General features: G+C 38.8%; 1 protein-coding gene and 1 long non-coding RNA gene across 2 annotated transcripts in view; one reads left to right on the forward strand and one right to left on the reverse strand.

Moving 5' to 3' along the window:
• Positions 1–2,088: 2,088 nt before the first annotated feature.
• Positions 2,089–27,267, reverse strand: YTHDF2 (YTH N(6)-methyladenosine RNA binding protein 2). Its single transcript, XM_006776500.2, has 4 exons — positions 27,131–27,267; positions 26,462–26,541; positions 21,148–22,734; positions 2,089–2,944 (listed from the first exon to the last, which is right to left on the reverse strand). Exons 3-4 carry the CDS (start codon positions 22,714–22,716, stop codon positions 2,921–2,923), a joined length of 1,593 nt encoding a protein of 530 aa, XP_006776563.1. The 5' UTR covers positions 22,717–22,734; positions 26,462–26,541; positions 27,131–27,267; the 3' UTR covers positions 2,089–2,920.
• Positions 27,268–27,425: 158 nt separating this feature from the next.
• The window catches only part of LOC107185089, a 1,362-nt gene continuing 1,322 nt past the window's right edge, over positions 27,426–27,465 (forward strand). Inside the window, exon 1 of the long non-coding RNA XR_001516009.1 lies at positions 27,426–27,455. This is a non-coding gene — a long non-coding RNA (uncharacterized LOC107185089). The remainder of the gene's footprint in view (positions 27,456–27,465) is intronic.

The raw sequence follows: 27,465 nt of genomic DNA on the forward strand, positions 1-27,465 counted from the left end.
TAATCGTACTATATCAATGCAATATGTTAACATTTGGAAGAAGCTGCGTTAAGGTTACATGAGAACTCTCCATATTCTTTTTGTAAAAGACTAAAATTATATTATAAAAGGACTGTGGCCCTAATGACCAAAGACCCGCGCGGGTGGGCAGGGCTGCGAGCATGGTGAGCCCACATGCGGGGGGGGGGGCACGCAATTTCGCGCATTGGGCTTCTAGTTCCAAAATAAGATTTTAAAAATGGAACATGCTGGGGGAAGATAGCCAATCAAATGTAACTAAGATTAAACTGAGTGAGTGTGATACATTTTGTTAACATTAAAGGTTAAAAATGCTTTGAATTCCCCTAGCTGGTTTGCTCAGTAGTTAAAGCTTCAACCAGCGGACTGAAAGATACCTGGTTTGATTCCAGTCAAGCTGCAGACTTGATCCCCAGCTCTGGTGTGGGAGGCAACCAATCAATGTGTCTCTCTCACATTGATGTTTCTCTCTCTCCCCCTCCCCTAGCCCCACAATCCTACCACTCTTCCTAAAAATCAATGGAAAAACATCCTCCGGTTAGGATTAACCAAAAAAAAAAAAGCTTTTGAACTGACATGGATCATACATGGTGAGACTATTTTCCCTTGTCTTCAACAAAGGAGAAAAGTAAACAGCATAGCTATTCAAAGTCACAAATGACAACAGAACAAAGCATTGAGAACAGAGTCAAAAGTCAAGAATTTCCACTGGCAAAACTCATTAGCAAATAACAGAACTAGTTTAGCTGCACTTTCGGGTCTTCACCAAACCAATTTTGGCCTAACTCTTAGAGTGAACACAGTCTAATTTTTTATACTACAGAAAATGCCAATATGGTTTTGGGGTTTTCCAATACACAAATCCAACATCCTGACAGCCTCCCCTCCTCCCCCAAACTCTCAGGGAACGCTAGGGGCTCCAAATCCAAATCCCTTTCAGATTGCACCCAAAACCATACCAGTATTTTCTATGTGACATGAAAAGATTGGGAAGCATTGACTTAAACTAAACATTTCAAATTGCAAAAAAGTATCTTGAATGATCTGACATCCAACCTGAATACAAGGTAGGAAAATCTAGGTAAAATTCCTTTTGAATTCGTTTTTCTCAGGACATTTTCCTTTTGGAAGGTGAAATGCTAAACAATGAAGTCCATGGGAGTCCTCTAAAGGTCACAGACAGTTGAGCTAAAATTGAACACACATTTCTAATTTGGAAATTGGGCATCTTCAAATGGATGAAAGCACAAAGGACTCCACAATATTGAGGAAACTATTTCAAAAAGCTTGGAAAATTAGAATTATCTAAGTATATTGTACTGTGCCTCAGATAAGCAGAGAAAAGCTCTCAATCTCAAGTGCCAACTATAATGCTAATTACAAATCAGCAGTTGTTAATTTTATCACACCTTGATTTAGTAGCCTGGGCTGTGTAGACTAGAATGAATAAGTCATTTGAAGGCAAAACACCATCCAACAATATTAAAACCCATTTTCAGAACCTTATTACAGAAGTTTTTACACATTTAACTCCCAACATTGGGACATCTTAAGTGCTAAAAATCTTTAAGGCAGAAAAGCCCAAAACCTTTGAAAATAAAAATTAATCAATTACCATTACGACTATATTGTTCACAAAGACCCAAACCCACTGGAATTTATTCTTGGACCTGCATCCATGTGGATGGAATCCTGTCTAAATCCTTTATTTCTGTAATAAACTTCTGTTAAAACCTTATATCCTTGATACTGGGCTCTTTCAGGTTTCTACAGGTAAAGCACAGTGACTGGCATCTAAGAAGAACTCAAAATCAAATATTTGTTGAATGACTTAGCAGTGGTTCTGCCTTCTCTGGGAAGTATCCAGAAATAAATCTTTATAAATTCTGGCCCACCTTGTTTTACAGAGGTCATTGTTACCTAGCCCTGGGTACAAAAGCAAACCTGAATTATTTCACCTCAGCAAATTTTCTTAAAATAGTTGATGTCTCATTTCTTCAAACTCCTTACACTCCAAATCTTTCATAAAATATACCAGACTCAAATAATACTAATAAATGGTACTAAAAGTGATGCTCAACAGGATCTCACGTTTATTGAGAAGTGATTAATGGTAAAAAGAAAGGCAATGCCCTTTCCTCATTGGATGAACAAGAAACTGAAGAAACATTCACTACAGGTTTTACAATGTTTTTCTCTTCCAAAATGCATTTCTGTAAACAAGTTTTTACCACTGTTCTTAGCTGTGAAATAAAATTAATCCTGACTCAATCAGTAAAATGTACAAGAACAGAACATTTCTTAGGAATCCTAGTACTTTACTTTGAGTAACAAAGGGTCAGAGAAAATGAACCACCCTTAAAGACACAACCTTGGGTAACACTGTTAAATTCTCCAACACAAAAATTCTTCATAAAAATGTTCTTCCAGTTCGGAAGGGAAAAACCAAATTCCCCCTTTCTGGGGTGGAGGCAGGCCCATACCTTCAAAACTCAGGTGTTCTCCAAGTGCAAATGTCAAAATGGGGCGGGGGGGGAGGAAAGGGTTTAAAAATTAGAGAAAACTGTATGCACTTACGGACTTTAAAATCCGAAAACATAGTAAAAAGACAAAGAAAAAAAAGCAGTATGCTCTGAAATCACAACCAAAACCAAAATATAAGGGACATTTCTCACCTACGCTACCTAGAGAGATTTTTTTAGGTTTTTTCTTTTTCTTTTTTTTCCACTTTCCAGTTAAGTCCTATGTCTTTTGTGAAATTCCAATACTTAAACTGCAATTCTGTAATCGTCTCTGAAGTCAATGAAATTAAGAAAAAAGTCCTAATTTTCTTGAAGGTCATTTTTTTCCTCTTAGGGATATGCAGATGAAACCGTTGCTGTGGTCTGTGCAGAACTGCCTTTTATTTTCCACGGCCTTGACGTTCCTAGAGGTGAAAAAAAATTTGAAATGGTTAGTTAAAACTCATCTGATATGCTTAAGAATTAAACTTCACAGAATAACTCAATACAAATTGAGTTATTTGTGTTAAATATTCCCCACCAATAAAAACGGTCATTTGTTCATTCTGACCCAAGGATATTTTTTTCCACTGATTTAGAGAGTGGAAAGGGAGGGAGAGGGGGTGGAGGGAGAGAGAGACACATTGATTGGTTGCCTCCTCCAACCCAGGTACGTGAATGGCAATCAGTATGCTGGACCACTGAACCACACCGGCCAGAGCAAGAAAAACCGACTTTTACTTCTTATATTTTAAACCAAAGTAGTAACATTCAAGCATTCCAATTAATACAAATTTTTATTTCACTCTAAAATTTCTTACATGATGCCCTAGCCAGTTTGGCTTAGTGAATAGAGCATCGGCGCACAAACTGAAGAGTCCTGGGTTCGATTCCGGTCAAGGGCATTACCTCAGTTGCAGGCTTGATCCCTGACCCAGTCCCAGTGTATACAGGAGACAACCAATCTCTCTCTCTCCCCCCACCCCGCCCACTCTCTCTAAAATGTCAATGGAAAAATACCCTCGGGTAAGGATTAAGAATGACAACCAAAAAAAAGGTTAAAAATAAATAAATAACATTTCTTACATGATTGATTAAAATACAGTATACTGGCCAGCATGTCTCAGTGGTTGAGCATGGACCTATGAACCAGGAGATCAAGGTTCGATTCCCAGTCAGGGCACATGCCCAGGCTGAGGGCTCAATCCCCAGTGTGGGGCATGCAGGAGCGAACTGATCAGTGATTCTCTCTCATCATTGATGTTTCTCTCTCTCTCTCCCACTCCTTTTCTTTCTCATATCAATAAGAATATATTATACTAAAAATATATATATTATCCTAAAAAAAAACAACTAGCCGTATTAGTCATCCCATTTTAGTTCCAGAGTTTTAGACACATTTATAAGCCTCAATTTTCTTTTTTGTAAAGTGAGGATATGTATCTCTCACAGAGCTGTGGGAGATAACGAGCTAACATATAGAAAGTTTTTAGACCATAGCAGGCAAGAAAATTATTCTCTGCCCCTAGAGCAAGCATGTCAAACTCAAAGGCTAACACGGGCCAAACAAGGTTTAAGTTTATGTGGGCCGCAAAAAAAACAAAAGCTTCAATTTTCAAAGAAACATGAGTTTATTTCAATAGAGACATGCTGAACACAAAGGGCTGAAATGAATAATTAACATAAAATAATAGAACATTTAATAAAATTAATATTTTTTTGAACATTGACTTACCAGACACTGAATAACTGCACAAATTAATAAGCGTAATGCAAATAAACCTAATTTTCTTCTCTGAAATCGAAATATTTCCTGTTGCGCACACCAAACCAGTCAGTACAAGACTAATGATGTAGCTATCAGCTGCTAAAATATTCGCTGCTGGTATTAGTGGAGAGAAATGGTGCGCCTACGCTTCCGTGTCGTAAGGGAAATGAATGCAACACGATTACATTAATCAGTCATTAGCAAATGCTGTAGTTCATTATTAATAATTATGTATAACAGGATATTGTAAAAATTAAGAAATTTTTATTAAAACGTTTCTTAAATTGGCTGGGCCGCAAAAATATATTCATTGTGGGCTGTATGCGGCCTATGGGCCTCCAGTTTGACATGCTTGCCCTAGAGCAGTGGTTCTCAGCCTTCTGGCCCTTTAAATACAGTTCCTCACGTTGTGAACCAACCATAAAATTATCTTCATTGCTACTTCATAATTATAATGTTGCTACTATTATGAATCATAATGTAAATATCTGATATGCAGGATGGTCTTAGGCGACCCCTGTGAAAGGGTCGTTCGACCGCCAAAGGGGTCGCGACCCACAGGTTGAGAACCGCTGCCCTAGAGTTTAAAATCCACTTAGAGATGGATTTTGACAACTGATTGTAATACCAAAGTTTTTCCTGAAATAAATCTAAATGCTCATTTCTTATTAAGAATCATAAGCATCTCATAAATCTATTCTAAACAGTTTTCCATGTCACACACCACTCATTTATTGAAAATTTTTAAAATATGACTCAATCCATGTGTCTTTTAAAAGCAAAAGCCTTAACTGGTTAGGAGCACAGGCCTGAACTTACACTTTATTCATCAATCTAACTTGAATAGTCACTTGCTCCCATTTACACTATGGTAACTACAGTTCTTAAGTTAAATATGATCCCTACTAAAAAGAATAGCAACTAGTATTTATGGACTTCCATGTTCCAGGAACTGTACATAATAATGATCTTCATAACCACCCCACAAAGACTGTATTATTCCTACTTTAGATATACGAAAAGGAAACCTCAAAAAGATGCTTAACCGAAGTTACTTAAGAACCAAGATTCAAACCTAGGGCTATGTGGCCCTTTCTCTACACCATGTTGTTACAAATATTTATGTTAAAGTCAACAAAAGTAACTGAGGCTTTGTGATGAATTGACTACCCTAAAACTAAACTGCTCCATGAATATAAATATGGTAAAATTATGTATTCAGAAAGAGCAGTTATCTTTTTGTGATGTCCCACTTCACATCTCTGGATTTCAGGGATAAACTCACCAAAAATCTGGGATATTGTTTTTTAAATTTGGATGGACACCATTTATCTAACTTCTCTTCTATTAATGATCAAGATCTACCTTTGACTTCAGGAAATCTGGACTCTTCTTGATTAAATCTCATTCCTATGCTTATTACTCTTCAAGCCAAGAATGTCTAGCCTTCTGTCCTTCAAGATACAGTTCAAAATCTCTTTCCTTCTTTGAGATTTCCTTAGCCCTTGCAGCTTTCAATGTCCTTCCAAATCTGTATCCACAATTGAAAATTAAATGTAAAATTAGCCCCAACTCAATCAAAAGCTCCCAGAAAGCAAAGAACAGGTCTTCAATTAACCTCACTCACAAACTATTTATGAGTTTAGCAATGGATAATAACTTACAATCAACTTCTAAATAAAATTCTAGTTCTCATCACATACACAAAAATTGTAACTTTGTTAAGTGATGGATATTAACTAAACACTGTGGTAAACATTTCTCTGTGTACATATCAAATCATTATGTTATATACCTTAAATTAATACATTACTATGTATGTCAACTGTATCTCAATAAAACTAGAAAAATATTTTGCCTATTACCTCTTATTTCAATGTAATATAACCCCAGGAATACAAATAAACTTATATGCCCCAAATTATACTGATAAAAAAGAAAACCTAGACTTTGCCAAATCCATAAAGAGACATGTTTCTATATAAGCTCACCAGCATGCTTAATTAACAGCCATTTAGAATATAATCAGAAGAAATTCAAAATAGCATTGGGTAATTGCACATACTATGTCAACTCATTTTTTTAAAAATTTGTCCCTTTTCATGTGCTACCAAGTCCACAATTACCTGTGCTCAATTTTGCCTCAAACATAACATAAAACTAACTACACCCGAATCTTAACTATACAATGATACCAAGAAGCTAAGTATAACCTGTGCCCTAATGTAAACCTGTATGTTAGGTTTATTTTAAATTATGCAAATTACATACAAATGGCATTAGCTGCCTTAATCTCCTGCCCAATACAAAGTAAGCATCACATTGGTACAATTAAGCAGACTGAATAAATTGCTCTTCAAATCCTATATATACTATGTACTTTCCTATACATAGGTAGCTTTCACTCAAAGGAAGCACTTTACCACTTCTCTTTGACATATCCAAATTGCCACCATCACTGTTCTTGCACTTTTGGCCACTATTTTTTTCTTAATGTATTTTTATTCATTTCAGAGAGGAAGGGAGAGGGAGAGAGAGATACAAACATCAACGATGAGACAGAATCACTGATTGGCTGCCTCCTACAGGCCCCACACTGAGGACCGAGTCAGAAACCTGAGCATGTGCACCCTGACAGGGAATTAAACTGTGACCTCCTGGCTCCTAGGTCAATGCTCAACCACTGAGCCACGCCCGCCGAGCTTGAGCCACTATTAAGTAAGGGTGACTTGAACACAGGTGCTGTGATACCACAACAGCTGATCTTTTTTTTTTTAATTTTTAAATTACAGTTAACTTCCAATATTATTTTATACTAGAGGCCCAGTGCATGAAATTTGTGCATGGGTAGGGTCCCTAGGCCTGTCCAACAATCAGGGCCAATCAGGTTCCCTGCCTCCCTGCATCCTCATTCCCTCACTCCCTCAGTAACCAGCTGCAGCCGCTGGTCGCCTGCCACGTTCCACGCCGCCCCCTGGTGGTCAGCACATGTCATAGAGAGCGAGCAAACTCCCAAGGGAACACTTTGCATATTAGCCTTTTATATATAGAGATTAGTTTCAGATGTATGGCATATTAGTTATATAATTATATACTTTACTAATTGTTCCCCCGATATTTCCAATACCCACTTGGCACCACATATAATTATACACTGTACTTTATATCCCCTGTGACTATTTTGTAACTACCAATTTGTACTTAACCCCTTCACACCCAGTCTCCCCATCCCCCTCCCCTCTGACAATCATCAGTCTGTTCTCCGTGTCTGAGTGTTTCAATTTTGTATTTTATTCTTTAGAATCCACATATAAGGGAAATCATATGGTATTTGCCTTTCTCTGACTTATTTCACTTAGCACAATAACCTCTAGGTCCATCCGTGCTGCAACAGTACTAAGTGGCTAACGTGTGTGTATTGGGGTATTAGCATACACAGCATGGATAGGCTAGACAAAGGGATGATTCATATGTCCTCCAGGATGGAGTGGGGCAGCATGAGATTTCATCACACCACTCAGAAGAGTGGCATGAAATTTGAAACTTATGAATTTTTATTTCTGGAATTTTCCATTTAACATTTTTGGACTGTAGCTGATTGCAGCTAACTGAAACCATGGAAAGTAAAATCACAGACAAGTGGGGACTACTGTACAGTTTTGATGTATACACACATAAAAATAAGCTCATATATTTAGAAATAATAAAGATAACATCCATCTTCTCGGAAATTATAAAAGATACTTAAGCATTTATATCATACGACCTTGAAAAGTAAACTTTAGCACCAATTAAAATGCTATAGCCCAGACAGAGGGTGCGCACAGGAAGTAGCCAATTGATGATTCTCTGTCATCATTGGTGTTTCCATCCCTCTCTCCCTCTCTGAAATCAATTAAAATATTTTTTAAATGTTTAAAATAAAAAGATACTAAGGTTGAGAAGCTTACTTGCTCAAATCAGTGACAGTGGCAGATATGGTCTTCTTCTAGAGCCCCTAGTCTTTCCACTACTATACATATAATATGTGTAATACCTAAACTTTTTTTTTTCCCAAAAAAATTTGATTTTAGAGAAGGGGGGGAGGAAGGGAGAGACGTCAATTTGCTGTTCCATGCATTCATTGGTTGCCTCTTGTATGTGCCCTGGCCAGGAATCAAATCCGTAGCCTTGGCACATCCAGACGACACTCTAACCAACAGAGGTACTGAGCCAGGGTCTACCTAAACTTTTTTTAAAAGGCCCATCAATGTAATATACTTAATAGAATCCCTTCCCACACCCCCCAAAAACTGACTACTTTTAAAAATCTTAGTTTGGCCCTAGCCGGGTTTGGCTCAGTGGATAGAGTGTCGTCGGCCTGAGGACTGAAGAGTCCTGGGTTTGATTCTGGTCAAGGGCACATGCCTGGGTTGGGGGCTTGATCACTAGTGGGGGGCATGCAGGAGGCAGCCGATGGATAATTCTGTCTCATCATTGATGTTTCTATCTCTCTCTCCCTCTCCCTTCCTCTATGAAATCAATAAAAATATGTGTGTGTTTTTTAAATCTTAGTTTAGACAACTTCAGGATGGCTAGTGGCCCCTAAATCATATAGCTTAAAATTATCTAACTTTAAAAAATTAATGTCCCCGCAAAAAGGAAGACACAATAGAAGGAACACTAAATGTAAAACTTAAAACATTAAACCCTCAGTGTGGTACAGTGGTTGAGCATCAACCTATGAACCCAGAGCAGCCGTGGGCAAACTACGGCCAGCGGACCGGATCCAGCCCGTTTGAAATGAATAAAACTAAAAAAAAAAAAAAAAAAAAGACTGTACCCTTTTATGTAATGATGTTTACTTTGAATTTATATTAGTTCACACGAACACTCCATCCATGCTTTTGTTCCAGCCCTCCGGTCCAGTTTAAGAACCCATTGTGGCCCTTGAGTCAAAAAGTTTGCCCACCCCTGACCCAGAGGTTGCTGATTTGATTCCCGGTTAGGGCATGTGCCGGGGTTTCGGGCTCGATCCCCAGTAGGGGGCGTGCAAGAGGCAGCCGACCAATGATTCTCATCATTGATGTTTCTCTCTCTCCTTTCATCTCTAAAGTCAATAAAAATATATGTAACACAAACATTAAAGCCTCTTAGAAGTAGCCATAATGCCTCTAAAGAGATTATAACATGAAGCTACATGTGTAGGATATTAAACCAAAGACACAGCCTTTTTTTTAAATTTCAGAGAGGAAGGGAGAGGGAGTGAGAGAGAAACATCAATGGTGAGAATTATTGATTTATCGGCTGCCTCCTTCACATCCCCTACACTGGGGATTGAGCCCACAACCTGGGCATGTGCCCTTGACTGGAATTGAACCTGGGACCCTTCAGTCCTCAAGCCAATGATCTATCCACTGAGCCAAACCAGCTAGGGTGACACTGTCACCTTTTAATGGACAAAAAGTATAGGCAATTCACCAGAGGCTTGTAATACTGACAGTTGATGAAAAGCTACTCAAAAGATTCTTTTAGCTTTAAAGTATTGAAAGGTACAGCCAGGCTTATCAGACACATGTGAATTCTAAATGTTCTCAAGATGAAGTCTTGAAATTAGCCAGGGCAGGACAATAGTACTAAGAAAACTTTAGAAATCAAACTTGCAAGAAAATAAACATGAGGATTGAGTGGTGGATGTTACACAAAACTTGACTGATACACATAATCCTGGAGTTCAAACTTTAAATACAAGCCGAACCGGTTTGGCTCGGTGGATAGAGCATCGGCCTGTGGACTCAAGGGTCCCGGGGTCGATTCCGGTCAGGGGCATGTACCTTGGTTGCGGGCGCATCCCCACTGGGGGGCGTGCAGGAGGCAGCTTGTCGATCTCTCTCATAGATGTTTCTAACTCTCTATCCCTCTCCCTTCTTCTCTGTGAAAAATCAATAAAATATATTTTTTTAAAAAAACTTTAAATACAAGAGAATCACCTATAGACCTGATAGAATTCAGATTCCAAGGCCTCAGCTCCAAAGAGACTCATTCAATAGCTGAGGGAAGACAAGAACCTGCAACGTAAGTGTTCCCAGATGGTAACTTGTACAAACTGTGTAACTCCTCCTCAGTCATTTCTAATCATGTAAGAAATACCTAGGGAACTTACTAAATAAAATGTCTAGCTTAGTAAGTTCGGGGGCAGAGACTAGTTATCAGTATTTTTATAAATATTTTCCAGATGACTCAAAGTTTATTTTAAATCGTTAACATTTTTTTGAAGCGCTCCACCCTGCTCCCCTCCCTATCACATTGCAGGCTTATGGACTACAAGTAAAGTAACGTGTCATAAATGACTGAATTACCCAAGAACTTGTCTGGGTTTTACTTCTAGCACTGCCATTAAAGTAAGGTAATCTTGCAATTTGTGTACAAAATGAGAGTGGGATAGACTAAATCCTTCCCACTCAATTTTTAACATATACATATATATATTTTATTGATTTCAGAGAGGGAAAAGGAAATAGAAACACCGATGAGAAAGAATCATTGATCAGCTGCCTCCTACAACTCCCACACTGGAGATCGAACCCGCAACCTGGGCATGTGCTCTAATTGGGTATCAAACCATGACTTCTTAGTTCATAGGTCAATGCTCAACTAAGACATGCTGGCCAGCCCCACTCATTTTTATAACACTATCCAGAACCATTTGTTTCTCCTTATTTCTGCTGCCTTAACAGCAACTTTCACTAGGTTAGGTAGAGTAGATCCAATTCACTCCATTTTGATGTTCATGATGAGGGATGCTTAAACCCAAGTGCTCAATTAATTATGCTCTTCTGAAACATCCACAAAGAGGTGCCTGGCTACTGGCACTAGTCAGTAACATAACATTGTTAACTATCTTAAATAATAAATGTAAAGATGCAGCAAGGTAAGAACAAAAAAGACTTCTGGATCAAAACAAATTCCAGCTCTTCTATAACCTATGTATCTTGAGAAAGTTATTTCTTTTTTAATAACTTTCCTTTATATTATATTCTTCTTTCAATAACCCTAACCTACTCCTCATCCCATATTCCTTATTCCTCAATTCCCTATCTGTAAAATGAAGATAATCTTAACTATTTGACAGGATTATAAGGGATTAAAGATATGAAAATTGCCTAACACAGAGATGTCCAAAATAATGGCTAAATATGGGTAAATACCTGAATAAGAGGGAAAAGCAGGATAAAACACTAATATGATTATAACTGTATAAACCACTTGTGTAGGTAAAGAAAGAAAAATGCCAAAATGAGAAAAATTATAACTGATTTTTTTTTCTTCATTTTCTACACTTTTTGTACGTTGGTTATACACTGGAACTTCGAACTTAATTTGTTCCGGAAAGCTGTTCAAGAAGTGATCTGTTCAAAAACGGAATCATTTTACCCCATTACAAATAATGTAAATTGAGCCCTAGCTGGTTTGGCTCTGTGGATAGAGCGTCAGCCAGTAGACTGAAGGGTCCCAGGGTTCAGTTCCAGTCAAGGGCACATGCCCGGGTTGCAGGCTCGATCGCACACCTAGTATCTATGATAATAAAAGCATAATATGCTAATTAGACCGGACAGCGGAACAACCTTCCAGACATCCTTCCAGACAAAGCCGCAGGGGCCGAGGCAGAGGTGGTTAGGGGCAATCAGGCAAGCAGGCAGAATGATTAGGGTAATCAGGCAGGTAGGCTGAGTGGTAAGGGGGGATCAGGCAGGCAGGTGAACAGATAGGGGCGATCAGGCAGGCATGCAGAGTGGTTATAGGCGATCAGGCAGGCAGGCAGGTGAGCAGTTAGGAGCCAGTGGTCCCAGATTGCTAGAGGGATGTCCAACTACTGGTTTAGGCTCCATCCCTAAACCATCAGTTGGACATCTCCTGAGGGGTCCCAGATTGCGAGAGGGTGCAGGGCCTCTAGTAATCTATTAAAAAACAACACTTTTCTTAAATTTATCAAAATCACTTTCAGCACTCATTCCAGGGGTGTCTTTCAGGTCAGAATGCAGCATCTTTGCTTGTTCATATATCACTGCCTCCGAAATGGCTGTCACTGGGTAATTACTTTTCTTTAATCCAAATCAACAGTTTTTCTACCTTTTCAATTGTTCATTGTTTCTTTCACACCCTTAGCAACATTAGGACTCTTGATGACCTCTTTATGTCTTAAAATTATGCTAATCATGATTTCACCAACAAAAAGCATTCTCTCCTTTGTTGCCTGAGAGATGCTTTTTGTCATGCTAAGATATCAGCATGAAGGGGTTGTCAGGGCGAAAGAGGAAATTTGGTTCCACAACCGAGACAGTTTTTGTGTGAACTTGATCAGGAACAGAATTGTTCTAGATGGGAGATGTTTGAGGGTCGACTGTATTTTACTATGAAAAACAAATGCAAAGACAAAAATTTGGAAATATAAAATTTGCAGAGCACAAGTTTTTTTACATGTAAAAATATTTTTTAAAGTTCTATATGCTATCCACACAGATTACCAAAAAAGTTCACATGAAGCCAAAAGCTTACGTTTTAAGTCTACTGTTCCTAAATTGCTTCATGGTTACAAAAGAGATATGGCCAAATGTTTAACTGACATATGTACAAGAATACTAATTACCTCAGAAGAACCACCACATATTGCAATAGCAGTAAGTGCAAATGAGTTAGAAGGTTAACTACCTGCCTCCTCCCTTTCCCCCTCATATCCAATAGTTCAAACTTGAGGGTTAGCTATTTTCTTCCTTCATCTTTCCACTATCTTTTCCTATCCATCCTTCCAGACATAACTCAAACCCAGTCTTCCATAAAAATGCATGATTCCACCCTAATTGGTCTTGCAATTCTTTTCCTCTGCACTTAGGTCTCATAATGTAAAATTACCACTTTAATATACTGTCCTATACTGTTTCATTTATGATATCATCTCATAACTTGGTATCTTCTCCCGATGGCTAACTGGACTAAAATTAGTTCAATGAGGAATTGTTCATTCAGGAAGGGATGAAAACCATTAGGGCATTATTTATTGAGCTAGTTGTTGTAACTAGAAGAATTTGGTCCACAGGGAATGGCAGCAGCATGCTACAGACATGACACACTGAAGTTCAACCTACAGTAATATTTTCTCCATCACATTAAGTCTAAACAATCAATAAAAATCAAGTACTGGTTTGTATATAGCATTTACCAATTTCCATGGTGTAAACAACATGGCTGATTTCAAATATCAATGAGGTATCATTAAATGTGGAGTTGAGGAAAAATGTACAATAGCGGGGGGTGCGGCTGTGTGTTTTTTAAATGTTTTTATTGATTTTTATAGAGGAAGGGAGAGGGAGAGACAGAAACATCAATGATGAGACAATCATTGATCGGCTGCCTCCTGCACGCCCCACACTGGGGATTAAGCTGGCAACTCAGGCATGTGCCCTGACAGGGAATCAAACCCGTGAACTCCTGGCTCATAGGTTGATGGTCAACCATTGAGCCACGCAATAGCAGTTTTATATATTGATGCAATAGATGTAAATTAACCCAAAAGTAATGAGTTTGAATATTTATTATAGTTTAATGGTAATAATTACATTTTCCTTTTTGTAGTCTAATGGTAATTTATATTACAAATAATAATTTATATTGTAATTTAATATAACACCTTTTATTTAGCACAATGTACTTACTTTTAAGTTTATGTAATTTCTTTCATAATAACCGTGTTTAACAACCAGCTTGCTAAAATTCTTAAAAGCTAAACAGTTGGCCCACAATTAGCCAGCTCCAACACATCATTGGACTTCCACTGAAATACCAACACCACCACATATTAGCTATGAGACCCTGTATAACTCTGAGTCTGCTTCCCCATCTGAAATATGAGAATGATATATTAGATGTGATAGCTAAACTTTTATGTGTACTATGTTCCAAGCACTTATATGTGCCAAGCACTGTGCTATCCTCCGAGTGATTACTCATTCTATTTGGCATGGTTCAAATGTTATTTACTCCATGAAGCCTTTCTTAATTTTCCCAAATTAATCACTGTTCTCCAGAAAACCACAATATTTCTTCATTCCTCTATTACAGTTCTCACCCCATATTTTATTCATTCCTTTGTCCTCCTAATAATGCTGTCTGGCCCTAAGACAAAGATGGCACCTTGTTTATCTGTTCTAAGTCAGCAATTAACAAAAACATTTATTGAAAGACAGATACAGCCCTAGCTGGTTTGGTTCAGTGGATAGTGTCAGCCTGCGGACTGAAGGGTCCCAGGTTCAATTCCAGTCAAGGGCACAATCCTCAGTAGGGGGTGTGCAGGAGGCAGCCTATCAGTGATTTTCTTTCATCATTGATGTTTCTACTTCTTTCTCTCTCTCCCTTCCTCTCTGAAATCAATAAAAAAATATTTTTTTAAAAAAAGAAAGATGGATACAAATAAAGGGCATGGTTCAAAGAGATACAAATTCAGTATCACCTATCTTCTAGACCTCCTTTAAGGAGGCTGCAGGAAGGCATTTTATCTGCCGAAAAGCAAGAAAAGTGATGAGTAATACAAATAGAATTTCCTCAACCCTTTTGGTAGAGAAACAAGTGAATTCTGCAAGACAGAAGTAGATATAGACAGCCTTAGAATTTTACAAAAGTTCAGTTTGTCATCCCAATTTAAAAAGGATGTCCACTAACTAGTTTTGAAGAGATAATTTAAAACAGCAGCAGAGAAGAGAAATGCTAAATGGGAAGAAATACCCATGGTTATTTATTTCCTATGGACTTAAGAAAACAATATAATTGTCTAAAGTACTGTTTTCTTCCTCTGACTTGTGTATCCCTAAAACTTGGCTATTTTTAAAAATTTTCTAAGATTAAAAATGGAACCAATGTGATTACTTCAAATGTTTCTCAACAGGGGGCAAATGCCCAAATTAAAGGGTTAGGAGAGGGAAAAAATGGCTGTAAGAAAAATAAAAACCCTGCCCTGACCAGTGTTGCTCAATGGTTTGAGTGTTGGTCCACACAGCCAGGATTTGTGGGTTCGATGCCCAGTCACAGGCATGTGCCTGGGTTGTGGGTTCGCTCCCCAACCTTGGTGGGGATGTTTGGGGGAGGGGGCAACCAGTTGATGTGTCTCTCTCACATCAATGTTTCTTTCTCTCTCTCTCTCTCTCTCTCTCAACGGAGGAAATATCCTCAGGTGAGAATTGGCAGGGGAAGCCCTGGCCAGGTAGCTCTGTTGGTTAGAGCAGTGGTTCTCAACCTTCCTAATGCCACAACCCTTTAATACAGTTCTTCATGTTGTGGTGACCCCCAATTTCATTGTTACAAACTGAACATAATTAAAGCAGTGATTAATCACAAAAACAATATGCAATTATATGTGTGTTTTCCAATGCTCTTACGTGACCCCTGTGAAAGGGTCATTCGACCCCCAAAGGGGTCCCGACCCATAGGTTGAGAACTGCTGGGTTAGAGTGTCATCCAATACTTCAACTTTGGAGTTTAATCCCCGGTCAGGGCACATATGAGAATCAACCAATGTATGTATAAATAAGTGGAACAACAAATCAATGTTGCTCTCTCTCCTTCCTCTCTCTCTAGCCTCAAGTCCTTATCTTTTATATGTAATAAGTATTTGGGTCAGAAATTATAGAATAGAAACAATAACTTTCAAAAGAGACCTATTTAGTAGCTTCAATACCTCTTCCATGACCTCAAATGTTATCTGGGGCCAGCTAACCCTCTTTGTCCCTGGTTTCTCTGATCTACATTATCCCATGTATTAATCTTCCCTATAACATCCTATCCTGTATAATAAAAGGGTAATATGCAAATTGACCCTAACAGCAGAACGACAGGTTGCTATGACATGCACTAACCACCAGGGGGGCAAACGCTCCATGCAGGAGCTATCCCCTGGTGGTCAGTGTGCTCCCACAGGGGGTGCTCTGCTCAGCTACAAGCCAAGCCTCTCCCACCTCCTCGGCAGCACTAGCAGCACTAAGGATGTCCGACTGATGGCTTAGGCCCGCTGCCATCAGCCGGACGGACATCCCCCAAGGGCTCCTGGGCTGCCAGAGGGATGTCTGACTGCCAGTTTAGGCCTGATCGCCCCCCCAGGGACCGGACCTAAGCTGGCAGGTGGACATCCCCCAAGGAGTCCTGGATGTGAGAGGTGCAGGCCGTGCGGAGGGACCCCCCCGCCAAGTGCACGAATTCTCGTGCACTGGGCCTCTAGTATATAATAAAAGATCTTTCAGTTTCTTCTTGAAATCCTTCATTTTTAGAAAGTTCTCCCTTTAACTTCTATCCACTGGTTCTAGTGCTATTTTTGGCATAGAGAATAAACCCATCAGTTGAGCTTTAAAAGCATTTTATAACAGCTATTATGTTCCCCTTCAAAATGATCTCTTCTAAGCTAAACATTCCGCCAAATACTAAGGGACTATTATGATGAGAAATAAGATAACATATATGAAACATATTGTGGGAAGAAGTAAGATATATGTATTCAGTAATGATAACTATTATTACCACATACTGGTACACCTTAACTTCCAAACAAGCTTCCCATCACTTTCCATGGAAAGATCACATCAATGAGCTGCTTCATCCTGATTCAAATTAGACTTTACTCCTAATTCTTTTAAACTCTCAATAATTTTTCAAGCCAACTTTATACTTGACCTGTCTTAGATTTCTTCTGTATCAAATTAAGTACATATATACTTCATTCAATTCCCTTCAAACTTCCCTTTTGGGAAACACGTTCCACAAATACCAATTAGACCTTTCTTGTTCAAGTTATAGCTACGCAGTGTCACAGATTTAGGCTGTTTATGAACCATTCTTCCCAAACACCTATCTTCTACACATCTTCAAGGTTCAGCTAAGAGATCACTTCTTCCAGGATTTTTCTATGACCAATCCACCCACACCCCAGGCTGGGTTTGGCAATCTTCAAGCTTCCAAATTGGCATCCTGTACATACCTTGAGAAAACACTTTCTGTTTTATACTGTTACCTGTGCCACTAATGTAAGGCTCTCTTGTAGTTACTAGAGAAACTCCTGGTCTAGTACACAGTAAAGTTGTTCAAAAAATAAAATAAAAAGCTTCATCTCAATTCTTAAACAGCATAATAAATTTTAAGTATATCCAAACACACTCCAAATCACCATATCTTTAGGTCTTCCACTTGGGAAATTTTAGAGAATTTTAAGAAATCCTCTTAATCTCACCTAGTAGCAAAGAATTTTTTTTAAAATACACATCTTGAGCTGTTATTACCATAACCACATCTTCTTTAGATCTGTCTTTCTCCCCAGTCTCCCATTAGCTTTCCAGTTATTAAAAAAAAAAAATTATTTACCCATGCCTGATTGAGTATAACATTGGGGTAGGCTTTAAGAAAATTATGCAGTTCCTAGTCCCCTCTACTATTCTTATTTTTACTTAAAGACTACAAATATAAGACAAAAACTAAAACAACCATTATGAGGTTTATAAAAAAAATTATCACTAATGCAGGACTATTCCAAATAATGCCAGACAATTTCAAAGTTGAGACAAAGGGAGTTATTAACACACTGTAGTCTTCTTCTAACAGCTGACATTAATTCTCTTAAAATTTTTTTCAGAATGAAAAAGGCCCATATGGCAATATATTAGCACAGCCAAGATCTTCAAAAAGCATATATCCTTTGACCCAGTAGTAACACTCAAGGATAGATGTGAATCAATATTTATATTAATGTTCATTGCAGTGAACATTTTATTTTAGATGGAACAAATTATTAAAGAGCTGACATGCTCAACAATTAAGAACTAATAAATTATAAGATAGAATACTATGAAGTCCATCAAAAGTGATGTCACAGAATATGTAACAATTAGGGGAAGGTTCTAAGCAAACACAGGTTACAAACTGTATCTATAGTATACAACAAAGCAGACCACATGTCAGAATTTTCAAGCCAGAGAGCTCTAATGCTTGAAGCTTCTATGATACTGAATTATATCATGTGACAGAACAAGTCAGTAATACTGATAGGCAAAAATGGCTATAATTTTGCTTCAGTGTGCTCTGCCAAGATACATGCCCAATCTCAAAACTTTGGAACAGCTGTGACATCATTTTCAGGATGAAGGTTAAGTATTTGCCTACATACTGAATTACCATGCCCATTAGGCATGAAGATTTTTTGCAATCTTGTAAATAATACAAAGGCGCACACACAAACACCGAACCTAAAAAGGCTATCTACTGCCCCAATAAGCTATCGGTCCCATTCTCATCAAACTTGTTTTGTTTTGGAAGCCTAGTAGAGACTAAAACAATAGTTTCCAGTCACTTATGTAAGGATGTTAAGAATAACAGTGGGCAAGAGAGGAGTAAGGTAATACTGACTGAAATGGTAACGGACCTTCCTGAAAGCCCAGTAATCTGACACATATAATCAAAGCTTTTTTTTTTTTTTTCTGGTGGTTTGTTCCCCAACCTGAGAACAATTAAAATACTCTAAGGCCTTTATGGAATGGTTTTTAAGAAAGATCCATTAGTTAACTTCATAAAGACCCTAAATATTATTATATTCACTATTAAAACATCATAAGACTGGTCAATTTCAAAGTATGAATCTTACACCTACTTATGAAGTTCAATTATGCATTAAACCACTCAAGTGAATTTAATACAAATACATACTTGACTACAAGTTTACGTAAATTACCAGTCCTCTTGCTACTTCATTTTTAAACCAGTTTCTCCATGGTTCTAACACATAATATCAGTTTATCTTAGTATCTACATTTCTAAAATTATTCCTGTCTCTGCTTTCCTACTTTTAACCACAAGATGTAGGACAGAACTTTGCAGATGAAAGAAAACTGATGAGATAAATATTATACATGTTTCAAATGGTTAAACCAAACACCTGGACACCCCTTCACATGTTCAAAATCTGTCATGCCACTACATGGTACCTTCCTTGTATCTCTAGAAACAGGGATCTGTGTAGACATCTTTAGAGCCTTTCAGATGTCTGGCAAACATAACCACTAAACTATCTTTTTCTACATGATTATTGAAGATTTTAAGTTAAACTGTTAAACTTTGGGGAAAAGGAGAGTTTAAAGCATAAAGTTTCTGACAGCCAACTTTTCGGTAATCTGGCTCTATATCCCCAATACTTTTGGCATCACTGACAAGTGTATCTCCATTTATTTGTCTGTACACATTAGAATATAAAATGGCAACCATTATACTTTAGTGGAACAACTATGCACCTCTAATCCTGTGTTAAGGAGGTGAAAAATGTACCAAAGAGCCCTCCTCCCACTGTTCAAAGGAGGAAGTTTTTATAGAGGCATAACAAATGCCTCGGTTTCTACATCAAATATATAAGATACCTATGAATTCATAACCAATTTAAGAAAAATATATTTACATAAGCTTGTTAGGTTTTGTTTTTATTTTTAATTAAATTTATTGGGGTGACATTGGTTAATAAAATTATATAGGTTTCAGGTGTACAATTCTGTAATACATCATCTGTATATTGTATTGTGTATTCACCACCTCAGGTCAAGTCTCCTTCCATCACCATTTATTCTTATACCCTCTTCTACCTCCTCCCACCCCCATGGGGGCGGGGGTGTATTTTACATTTAAGGCTAACTACTCAGGATTCTCTCAATCATCCATTTACAGATCTTTTTTTTTAAATTTCCTCCTTGCCCATAATCTTTCTGCCTACTTCCTACATATTATATATGTCTAAGTCCTATATAATCTATGACATACCCCAACCAGTATTTTAACATTCTTTTATGGTCCTGACGTTTACATTCACTCAGTATACAAGGACCAAGCAGCATTACCAACTCTTTAGTTTGTATCTATTCTCCATCACTCTAACCAAGATTCTCATTTGTTACAAAGGAAACAAGAGAAAGCGACTCTTTAGGAATACAATAAAATGTTAGGAGCAAGAGGTCAGCCTTTTGTGATTATCCAAGTTTTAGGTAATACATGTTTAACTTTTCCAATGGAAAAGAGGTTTTGAAAAAAGTAAGGACACCAAGGACAGCAGCAAGAAAGTAAGTTCTTAAAAACATCCACTTAACGGCCTGGCCAGCATGGTTCAGTGGTTGAGCATCGACCTATGAACCGACCTATGAACCGAGAGGTCACAGTTCAATTCCAGGTCAAGGCACATGCCCAGGTTGCGGGCTTCATCCCAGTGTGGGGCGTGCAGGTGGCAGCCAATCAATGATTCTCTCTCATCATTGATGTTTCTCTCTCTCTCCCTCTCCCTTCCTCTCTTAAATAAAAACACGTTATTTTTTAAAAACATCCACTTAACATTGCCAGTTATCAGAAGGCAGGCTGAAAAATGATGGCAAAGCTTGGTGAGACACCAACTCTTGAGGAAAACCACAGTACCCATTAAAGCCAAAAGTTTATTACAACAGAACTTGTAACTTTTTTCTCTACCTTATTACAGCCTCAATCTTTTCCAACTTTAATTTTCATAGTTTTATCACTTCAATCATTCCCTTTGCATTTCTTTCAGGCTCATTCTTCACCTCTTTCTACATCATGTAAATTCATTTTCTATACATTGTTTTCCTTTAAGCACAGTTCTGTCCTCCATTAATATTCCCACATTCCTTCACACTAAGGTTCAAGTAGTTAAGACCCAATTATACTCCCATAAAGGACTGAACTGTTATGTGATACTTGTTATTTCCAGAGCTTTTATTAAAGCTTTTATTATTCAGTATAATACCTCTCCTGTTCTTTCTAGTTCCTTCTCCCCTTCCCTAAAAGTCTTAAGAATTATAAGCAGATTACCTTTTTAACACTTTCTTCTTCCTCTTGGCGTTTCTCATAGTGTGAGAAGTCATCAAAAATGGAAGTGGTGTGCTTGTAGCTGGCTATGATTTTCAACACCTGCTTAGCCTTTTCCAGAGGCACTTCCTGAGTGTCCCTGGAGTTGGTCACTGGTTTATTCTCGTTGTTCTCTAGGCGAATGTGTCGCAGCTGGCTATTGGGAACGTCCTTCACAAAAATCCACCTGACATCAAAACGACCCTTCCATTTGTCCTGGGACCACACACCTGCACATGTGTTATAGTCCACAGCAGATTTCATTTCTGCAACGCCACAGAAGTGTCCACTGCCGTTGACACTGAAAAGTAAGTAAACGGGGCCTTTCCCGTTCATGGAGCGATAAGCAGCATCCAGTCTCTTGTTACCATGCTCTGTGCTGCACCAGATATTATACTTAATGGAACGGTGGATATCGTCCTCAGAATAGCTCTTAATGATGAAAACCCGGCCATGTTTCAGATTCCAGTCAAAATCCTTAGGGTTATAATTATTAATGGACCGTAGCTTCTCCAACACTGGGTGAGGTTCTGAAGGAGTAGATCCAGATCCAGCCTGAGACTGTCCTACTCCATTACCATCCACTCCATTATGACCAAACCCACTGCCACGGTTCCGAGGTGCTACCCAGCGGGTTGGCTGAGCTGCCTGTTGTTGGACTGAGAGCTGGGCAGACTGTGGTGGAGGTGGGGGCAATGGCTGTGTCTGTTGCCCTACTGATGCTTGAGCCACTGGTGGGCTATTGTTAGCCTGTTGACCGACAGGCTGGGGAGACCCCTGGGTTGGCTGCTGACCTATATTCTGAACCAAAGCCTGTGAGGGGGCTTTTGCCACAGGACCCTTGTTATCCCAAGTTCCAATATCCATGTTATGCTTTATTGGGGGTGGTGGAAGACTTGACCCTGCAATGCCATTCTTCGTCTTCAACTTAGGTTGCTGTTTAGCAGGCTTGCTAGCAATATCAGCCCAAGATGCTGGCTTTGGAGGAGCAATGGTAGCTGGAGGCAAACTATTAGAAGCCACAATGTTACTAGTAATGGACCCACTACCAACAGCAGAGCCTACAACTTTTGGAACATTGCTTGCAACTTCTGTGCTACTCAACTTCAGTGCTGCCATCCCTTGGTCTATAGTATTCATGCCAGGAGCTTTATTGAGGGTCTCACTGGCAAAAGCGGACTGTCCATCAATCATGGCTCCACCTAAGGAGCTAGGTGCATAAGCATAATTGCTACTATATCCAGAGCTCTGAGTAGACTGTCCCTGAGAACTGTTATTTCCCCAAGCTGAGAAGTCAATACCACTGGGAAAGAAATTAAAACCATGCTGACCAAGAAACGGAGTGCTACCAAGGGCTCCTGGTTGTCCAAACATTGCATCTGGTAGGAAGTGAGGCTCTCCGTTGCTCAGCTGTCCATAAGAAGTTAGATAGGGCATGGCTGTGTCACCCCCAGTAGACCAAGCAGCTTCACCCAAAGAATAGGAGAAGCCAATGGAGGGACTGTAGTAACTGGGTAGGTAGGAATCTGACATGGCAGTATATGCATTATTCTGTGGAAGAGAAGAAAAACACACAACTAAACTAAACACAAAAATAAACAATCAGGACATTTCCTTTCCCAATTATTCATAAAATTCAACTATTTCATCCATTACCATAAAAAAGGAGAGTGACCATTTCAGATGGTGGCATCTCAACAACTATTAAACTATTAAAACCATACTATAATAGGCAAAATAAGACAAAAAAAATTGGAAATTTAAAGTTCTCTCCCAAAAATCTGTGTAGCCATCCCTCAGCATAAACCAAAAAGAAAGGTTCTGCAACTATATTTAAAGAGCAATAGTGTCTGTGTGTCAAGAAAACTTCTTAAATCTTATTAGTAAACATTTTTATGGTACGATTTTTACATTCATAAATCCTGCACTGTATTGTTAAAATATTGGTGCATGAAATTATTTCCTTTTTTTAAAATATACTTCTGTTGATTTCAAAGAGGAAGGGAGAGGGAGAGATAGAAACATCAATGATGGGAGAGAATTATCAATCAGCTGCCTCTTCCACACTCCCTACTGGGGATTCAAGCCTGTAATCCACAACCTGGGCAAATGCCCTAACCAGGAATCAAACTGTGAACTGGTTCATAGGTCAATGCTCAACCACTGAGGTACACCAGCCAGGCTATTTTCAACTATCAAAGTATAAAAAGAATACACAATTTAAAGACATTTTGGTATGTATCAAATAAATTTGTGTGTTTTTTTAAAAAAAACAAGGTTCACTACATCTAATTTACTGTGGTAGCCTCCTGGCAAACCATCTGGGAACATCAACAGATGTCACTATTTAATTATAACCTGGAAAGGAAATGTACAGTAGTTTCCAGAGAAAAAACTAGAAAAAAATGTTGCTACCTGTTCTGCTTCTCCTATAAAATGAACTACTATAATCTAAAATGCACACCCAACTTTTCCATTAAAAACAGAGGAGCGGCCCTAACTGGTTTGGCTCAGTGGATAGAGCGTCAGCCTGCCGACTCAAGGGTCCCAGGTTCGATTCCAGTCAAAGGCATGTACCTTGGTTGTGGGCACATCCCCAGTAGGGGGTGTGCAGGAGGCAGCTGATCGATGTCCCTCTCCCATCGATGTTTCTAACTCTCTATCCCTTTCCCTTCCTCTCTGTAAAAAATCAATAAAATATATTTTTTAAAAACAAAAACAAAAAACAGAGGAGCATAGTTCAGTCTGTGTGGCTCAGTGGTTGAGCATCAAACTATGAACCAGGAGGTCATGGTTCAATTCCCGATCAGGGGCATGCCCAGCTGTGGGCTCCATCCCCAGAAGGTGGTGTGCAGGAGGCAGATGATCAATAACATTTCTCTCCCACCAATGTTTCTATCTCTCTCTCTCCCATCCTCTCGCTCTAAAAGTCAATTTTAAAAAACATATAAAAACAGGAGTATAATTCTGAAGATACCACACTGTCCATTATCTTTAAAAAGAGGAATTATCTTAAATAATAACCAGAAATATAAACTTATATGCAACTAGTCTTCACATAAGATTACAATGCAAAAACCTCAATCACTCTTGATTTCATTTTAGTTTGTGCTGAACATATTTTCCCTTTTTTTAATAAATTCTATAGCTCACAGAATAGTCCCTTAAGTGAGAGTTTTTAAGTTAGAGATACATAAAATTGGTCTCTATAGATATAATGCTCAACTCAAATAACTCTGGTATATAAGAATCCATTAACTAATCAAAAATATGGAGTTTTATTTTTAAGAGATGTGGATGACTACCACTATCTTAAGCCTTAAGTTTATATTACCACAGTTAAGAGTACTACTCTCTAGCCACTAAAACACATCTCTTAAAGATTAAACATTTCCAGTAATGTGGTTAGATAAAATGTGCTTTTCTCTGCCAATTTAAATTTTCCCTAAAAAATAAAATGAAAATCAAGCTGTCTTTCTGCACATAGACTTCTCTTAAAATTAAGTATTTCTCAAAGATAGTGTTAATACTTTAGCAAATCCATATTGTATTAAAAATTCAGTCTATAGTCACTGGATTAAGCCTGAAGGATTATTCCAACATAAGGTGATGAAAAATTGTTTAAAAAAGTAGATGAATTACTTTTGAAAATAAACTACAATCGACAGACTCTCAGATCTACTCAACCAAGATTTCTATTTCCTCACAACATATTTTTTAAGTTGTTTTTTTAAGTTTATTTTTTATTGTTGACATTTTGATTCTCCCCTTTTCCCCAATTTTTTTTTTTTTTTTTTTACATAAAGACATTTAAGCTTTAGCTTACTTGAGAAAGAAAAAAACAAACTATCACTGGTTATGCTATTATATAGCTAAATGCCTACAACTGAAGTAGCAGGTTCCCACATGCCACTGAACTCAAAAATCTGAATTACACAATGTTTCATAAGAACTACCTAGAATTCTATTTCCAAATGCTCCCACTGTTATAATTACGTAAGCAAACTACTTCAATAGCAAGAATCTATTAATAGTTCATTCCTCTACTTCCTTCCCTACTTTTCCTGATTAACTGGTTATCTTCTGCAAAAACTTTTTTCCAGTCAGTTGTTTGAGTTCTATATATTCAATGCAGAAACTTTTACCTAAGGAATCTAAAAGTTTTATGTAAGAATTAGGTCCAAATATGGACATACGCTAATATGCCAAGTTATTCTAGACCAGTGGTCGGCAAACTCATTAGTCAACAGAGCCAAATATCAACAGTACAACGATTGAAATTTCTTTTGAGAGGCAAATTTTTTAAACTTAAACTACATAGATAGGTACATTGTTATTAACTTAATCGGGTACTCCTAAGGCTTAGGAAGAGCCACACTCAAGGGGCCAAAGAGCCGCATGTGGCTCGAGAGCCAGTTTACCGACCACGGTTCTAGGCTATTACATCTATCACACAGCATCCGTTCAGAATTTATATAAATATTCTATAAGCTTTTTCTTCTTTTAGGGTATTTTGGATGAGTAATCGCCTTTTGGTTTATTAATCTGGAAGCTATATTTGCTACAAGTTTGTAACTATGTCTTTGGGACAAAAGATATTTATACAAAAGAGCTGCCACACTAAAGAAGTATGCAACTAATCTTCACATTAGAAGATAGGTTAAATTACAAAAACCTCAATTTTTTATCTTAATTTGTGCTACACAGCATTTTACCTTTTTTAAACTCAATTTCATAAATCCTAAAGCTCCCTATATGAGAATCCAAAGTTGTTCTCTATACCTATAGATACAGCTCAACTCGAAAAATGAGAACCTAACGCAAAATAGTTCTAAGATCCCACTAACTAGTGAGCAGAGGAGAAGAATACCCAGTTCTGCAGCGTTGAATAAATTTCAGGTGATTGATTTTTTTTTTACTAGTTTTTCCCATCACATATGAATCCAATTTCCAGAAAAGAAAAAGGGTTTGGGGTGAAAACTCAGAATACTTAACACTAGAAAGGATTAAGTTTTACATTGTATATTCTTGGTAAGGAGCAAGAATTACTCAAACAGGTGTTACTGTTAGTAGGCTATAAAGTGCATCAGAACTAGCCTCAGAATACAATATGTTTGCTGACAAGAGAGATGGGAATCCTAGGGATCTATAACATTTGTAACAACTTTTTATAACACATTGACTAGGAGGAAGACAGTCACCCCGAAAGTGAGACTCATAGGGAAAAGAAAGAATTTATACACCCTTTGATCAGGCATGTAAATGGTTAATTACTCACGGGCCTTGCCTGGGGACTCAAGTAAGGTTCAAAATCATCATCATTTAATCCATCCTTTTGATGTACAGATCCATTTTGTACTAGAGGAAAAAATTCAAATTAAAATCGTCCCAGTCATACAAGCCTCCCTCCCAAAGTCACCAAATACATCCTAACCAGAGAAAAACCTTACTAAAACAGAGAAATTACGTTTGCATTTCAAAACGCTAAGGATGGGAGTGCATGCTGAGCAGCATTCCGTCAATAAAAATGTCTCCCTCCACCCCAAGCAAGTGGATCTAAAAAGGTCCTTTTATTGGCTCCTCTCGCTGCTCGTGCCCTCCCGCTTCCCCCCACCCGCTCCACTTGGGTCACATGCGGGCACTTCCAGAGTGTGATCCACGAGGACGAAACACAAAGGCCTTCTAAGACCTACAGGAAACCAGGGACCTGAGACATTGCACAACCGCATCCACCCCCACCCCCACCCTCAGTGAATGACTCCTTGTTCGCTGGAGAGCTGTTCGCCCGCGGAAAGAACACGCCGAAAGGGTCAAATCCTTCCGTGTGAGCGAGGCACCTGCGAACCCCGGGGCTTCCCAAGGATCCCGGCTCCGGGGCGCTTCCCGGGGACCCCGCCCCCACTACCCCGCGTCCCCCTCTCCGGGCAACCGGCGGGGCCGGGCTCACCTTTGTTTCCTTGACCTTTTGGTCTCTGCGGGCGAAGGAAACGTCGCCGAGCAGCAAGGTATCCGAGGGAGAAATGGAAAAGAGAAGACAAATTAAAGCCGGGCCGGAGAAAGGCAGGAAGGAGCAGGCCTCGGGGTCGGCGTCAGGAATGGTGGTGGAGGGGAGGCCGGAGAACGGGAGGCGGGGGAAAGAGCTAGGCCGGCGAGGCCGCCGAGGAAAAGCGGGGGACGCGCCAGCGGCGACGCGACGGGGCCCGGGCTTCAGGGAAGGGGAAGGGAACGAGGAAGGAAGACGAGGCCCGCTGAGGAGGAAAGGCGGCGCGGGCGTTGGGCACC

This window comes from Myotis davidii, unplaced genomic scaffold (assembly GCF_000327345.1).
Source record: "Myotis davidii unplaced genomic scaffold, ASM32734v1 scaffold228, whole genome shotgun sequence".
In the NCBI taxonomy this organism is placed as follows: Eukaryota; Metazoa; Chordata; class Mammalia; order Chiroptera; family Vespertilionidae; genus Myotis; species Myotis davidii.

What these genes read in the sequence shown, in the direction of transcription:
- YTHDF2 (XM_006776500.2), bottom strand. Translation starts at nt 22,716, where the DNA reads ATGTCAGATTCCTACCTACCCAGTTACTACAGTCCCTCCATTGGCTTC. An exon ending in AAGAAGAAAGTGTTAAAAAG is followed by an intron (nt 2,945 to 21,147) that starts GTAATCTGCTTA and finishes TTTCACCTCTAG; the next exon opens with GAACGTCAAGGCCGTGGAAA.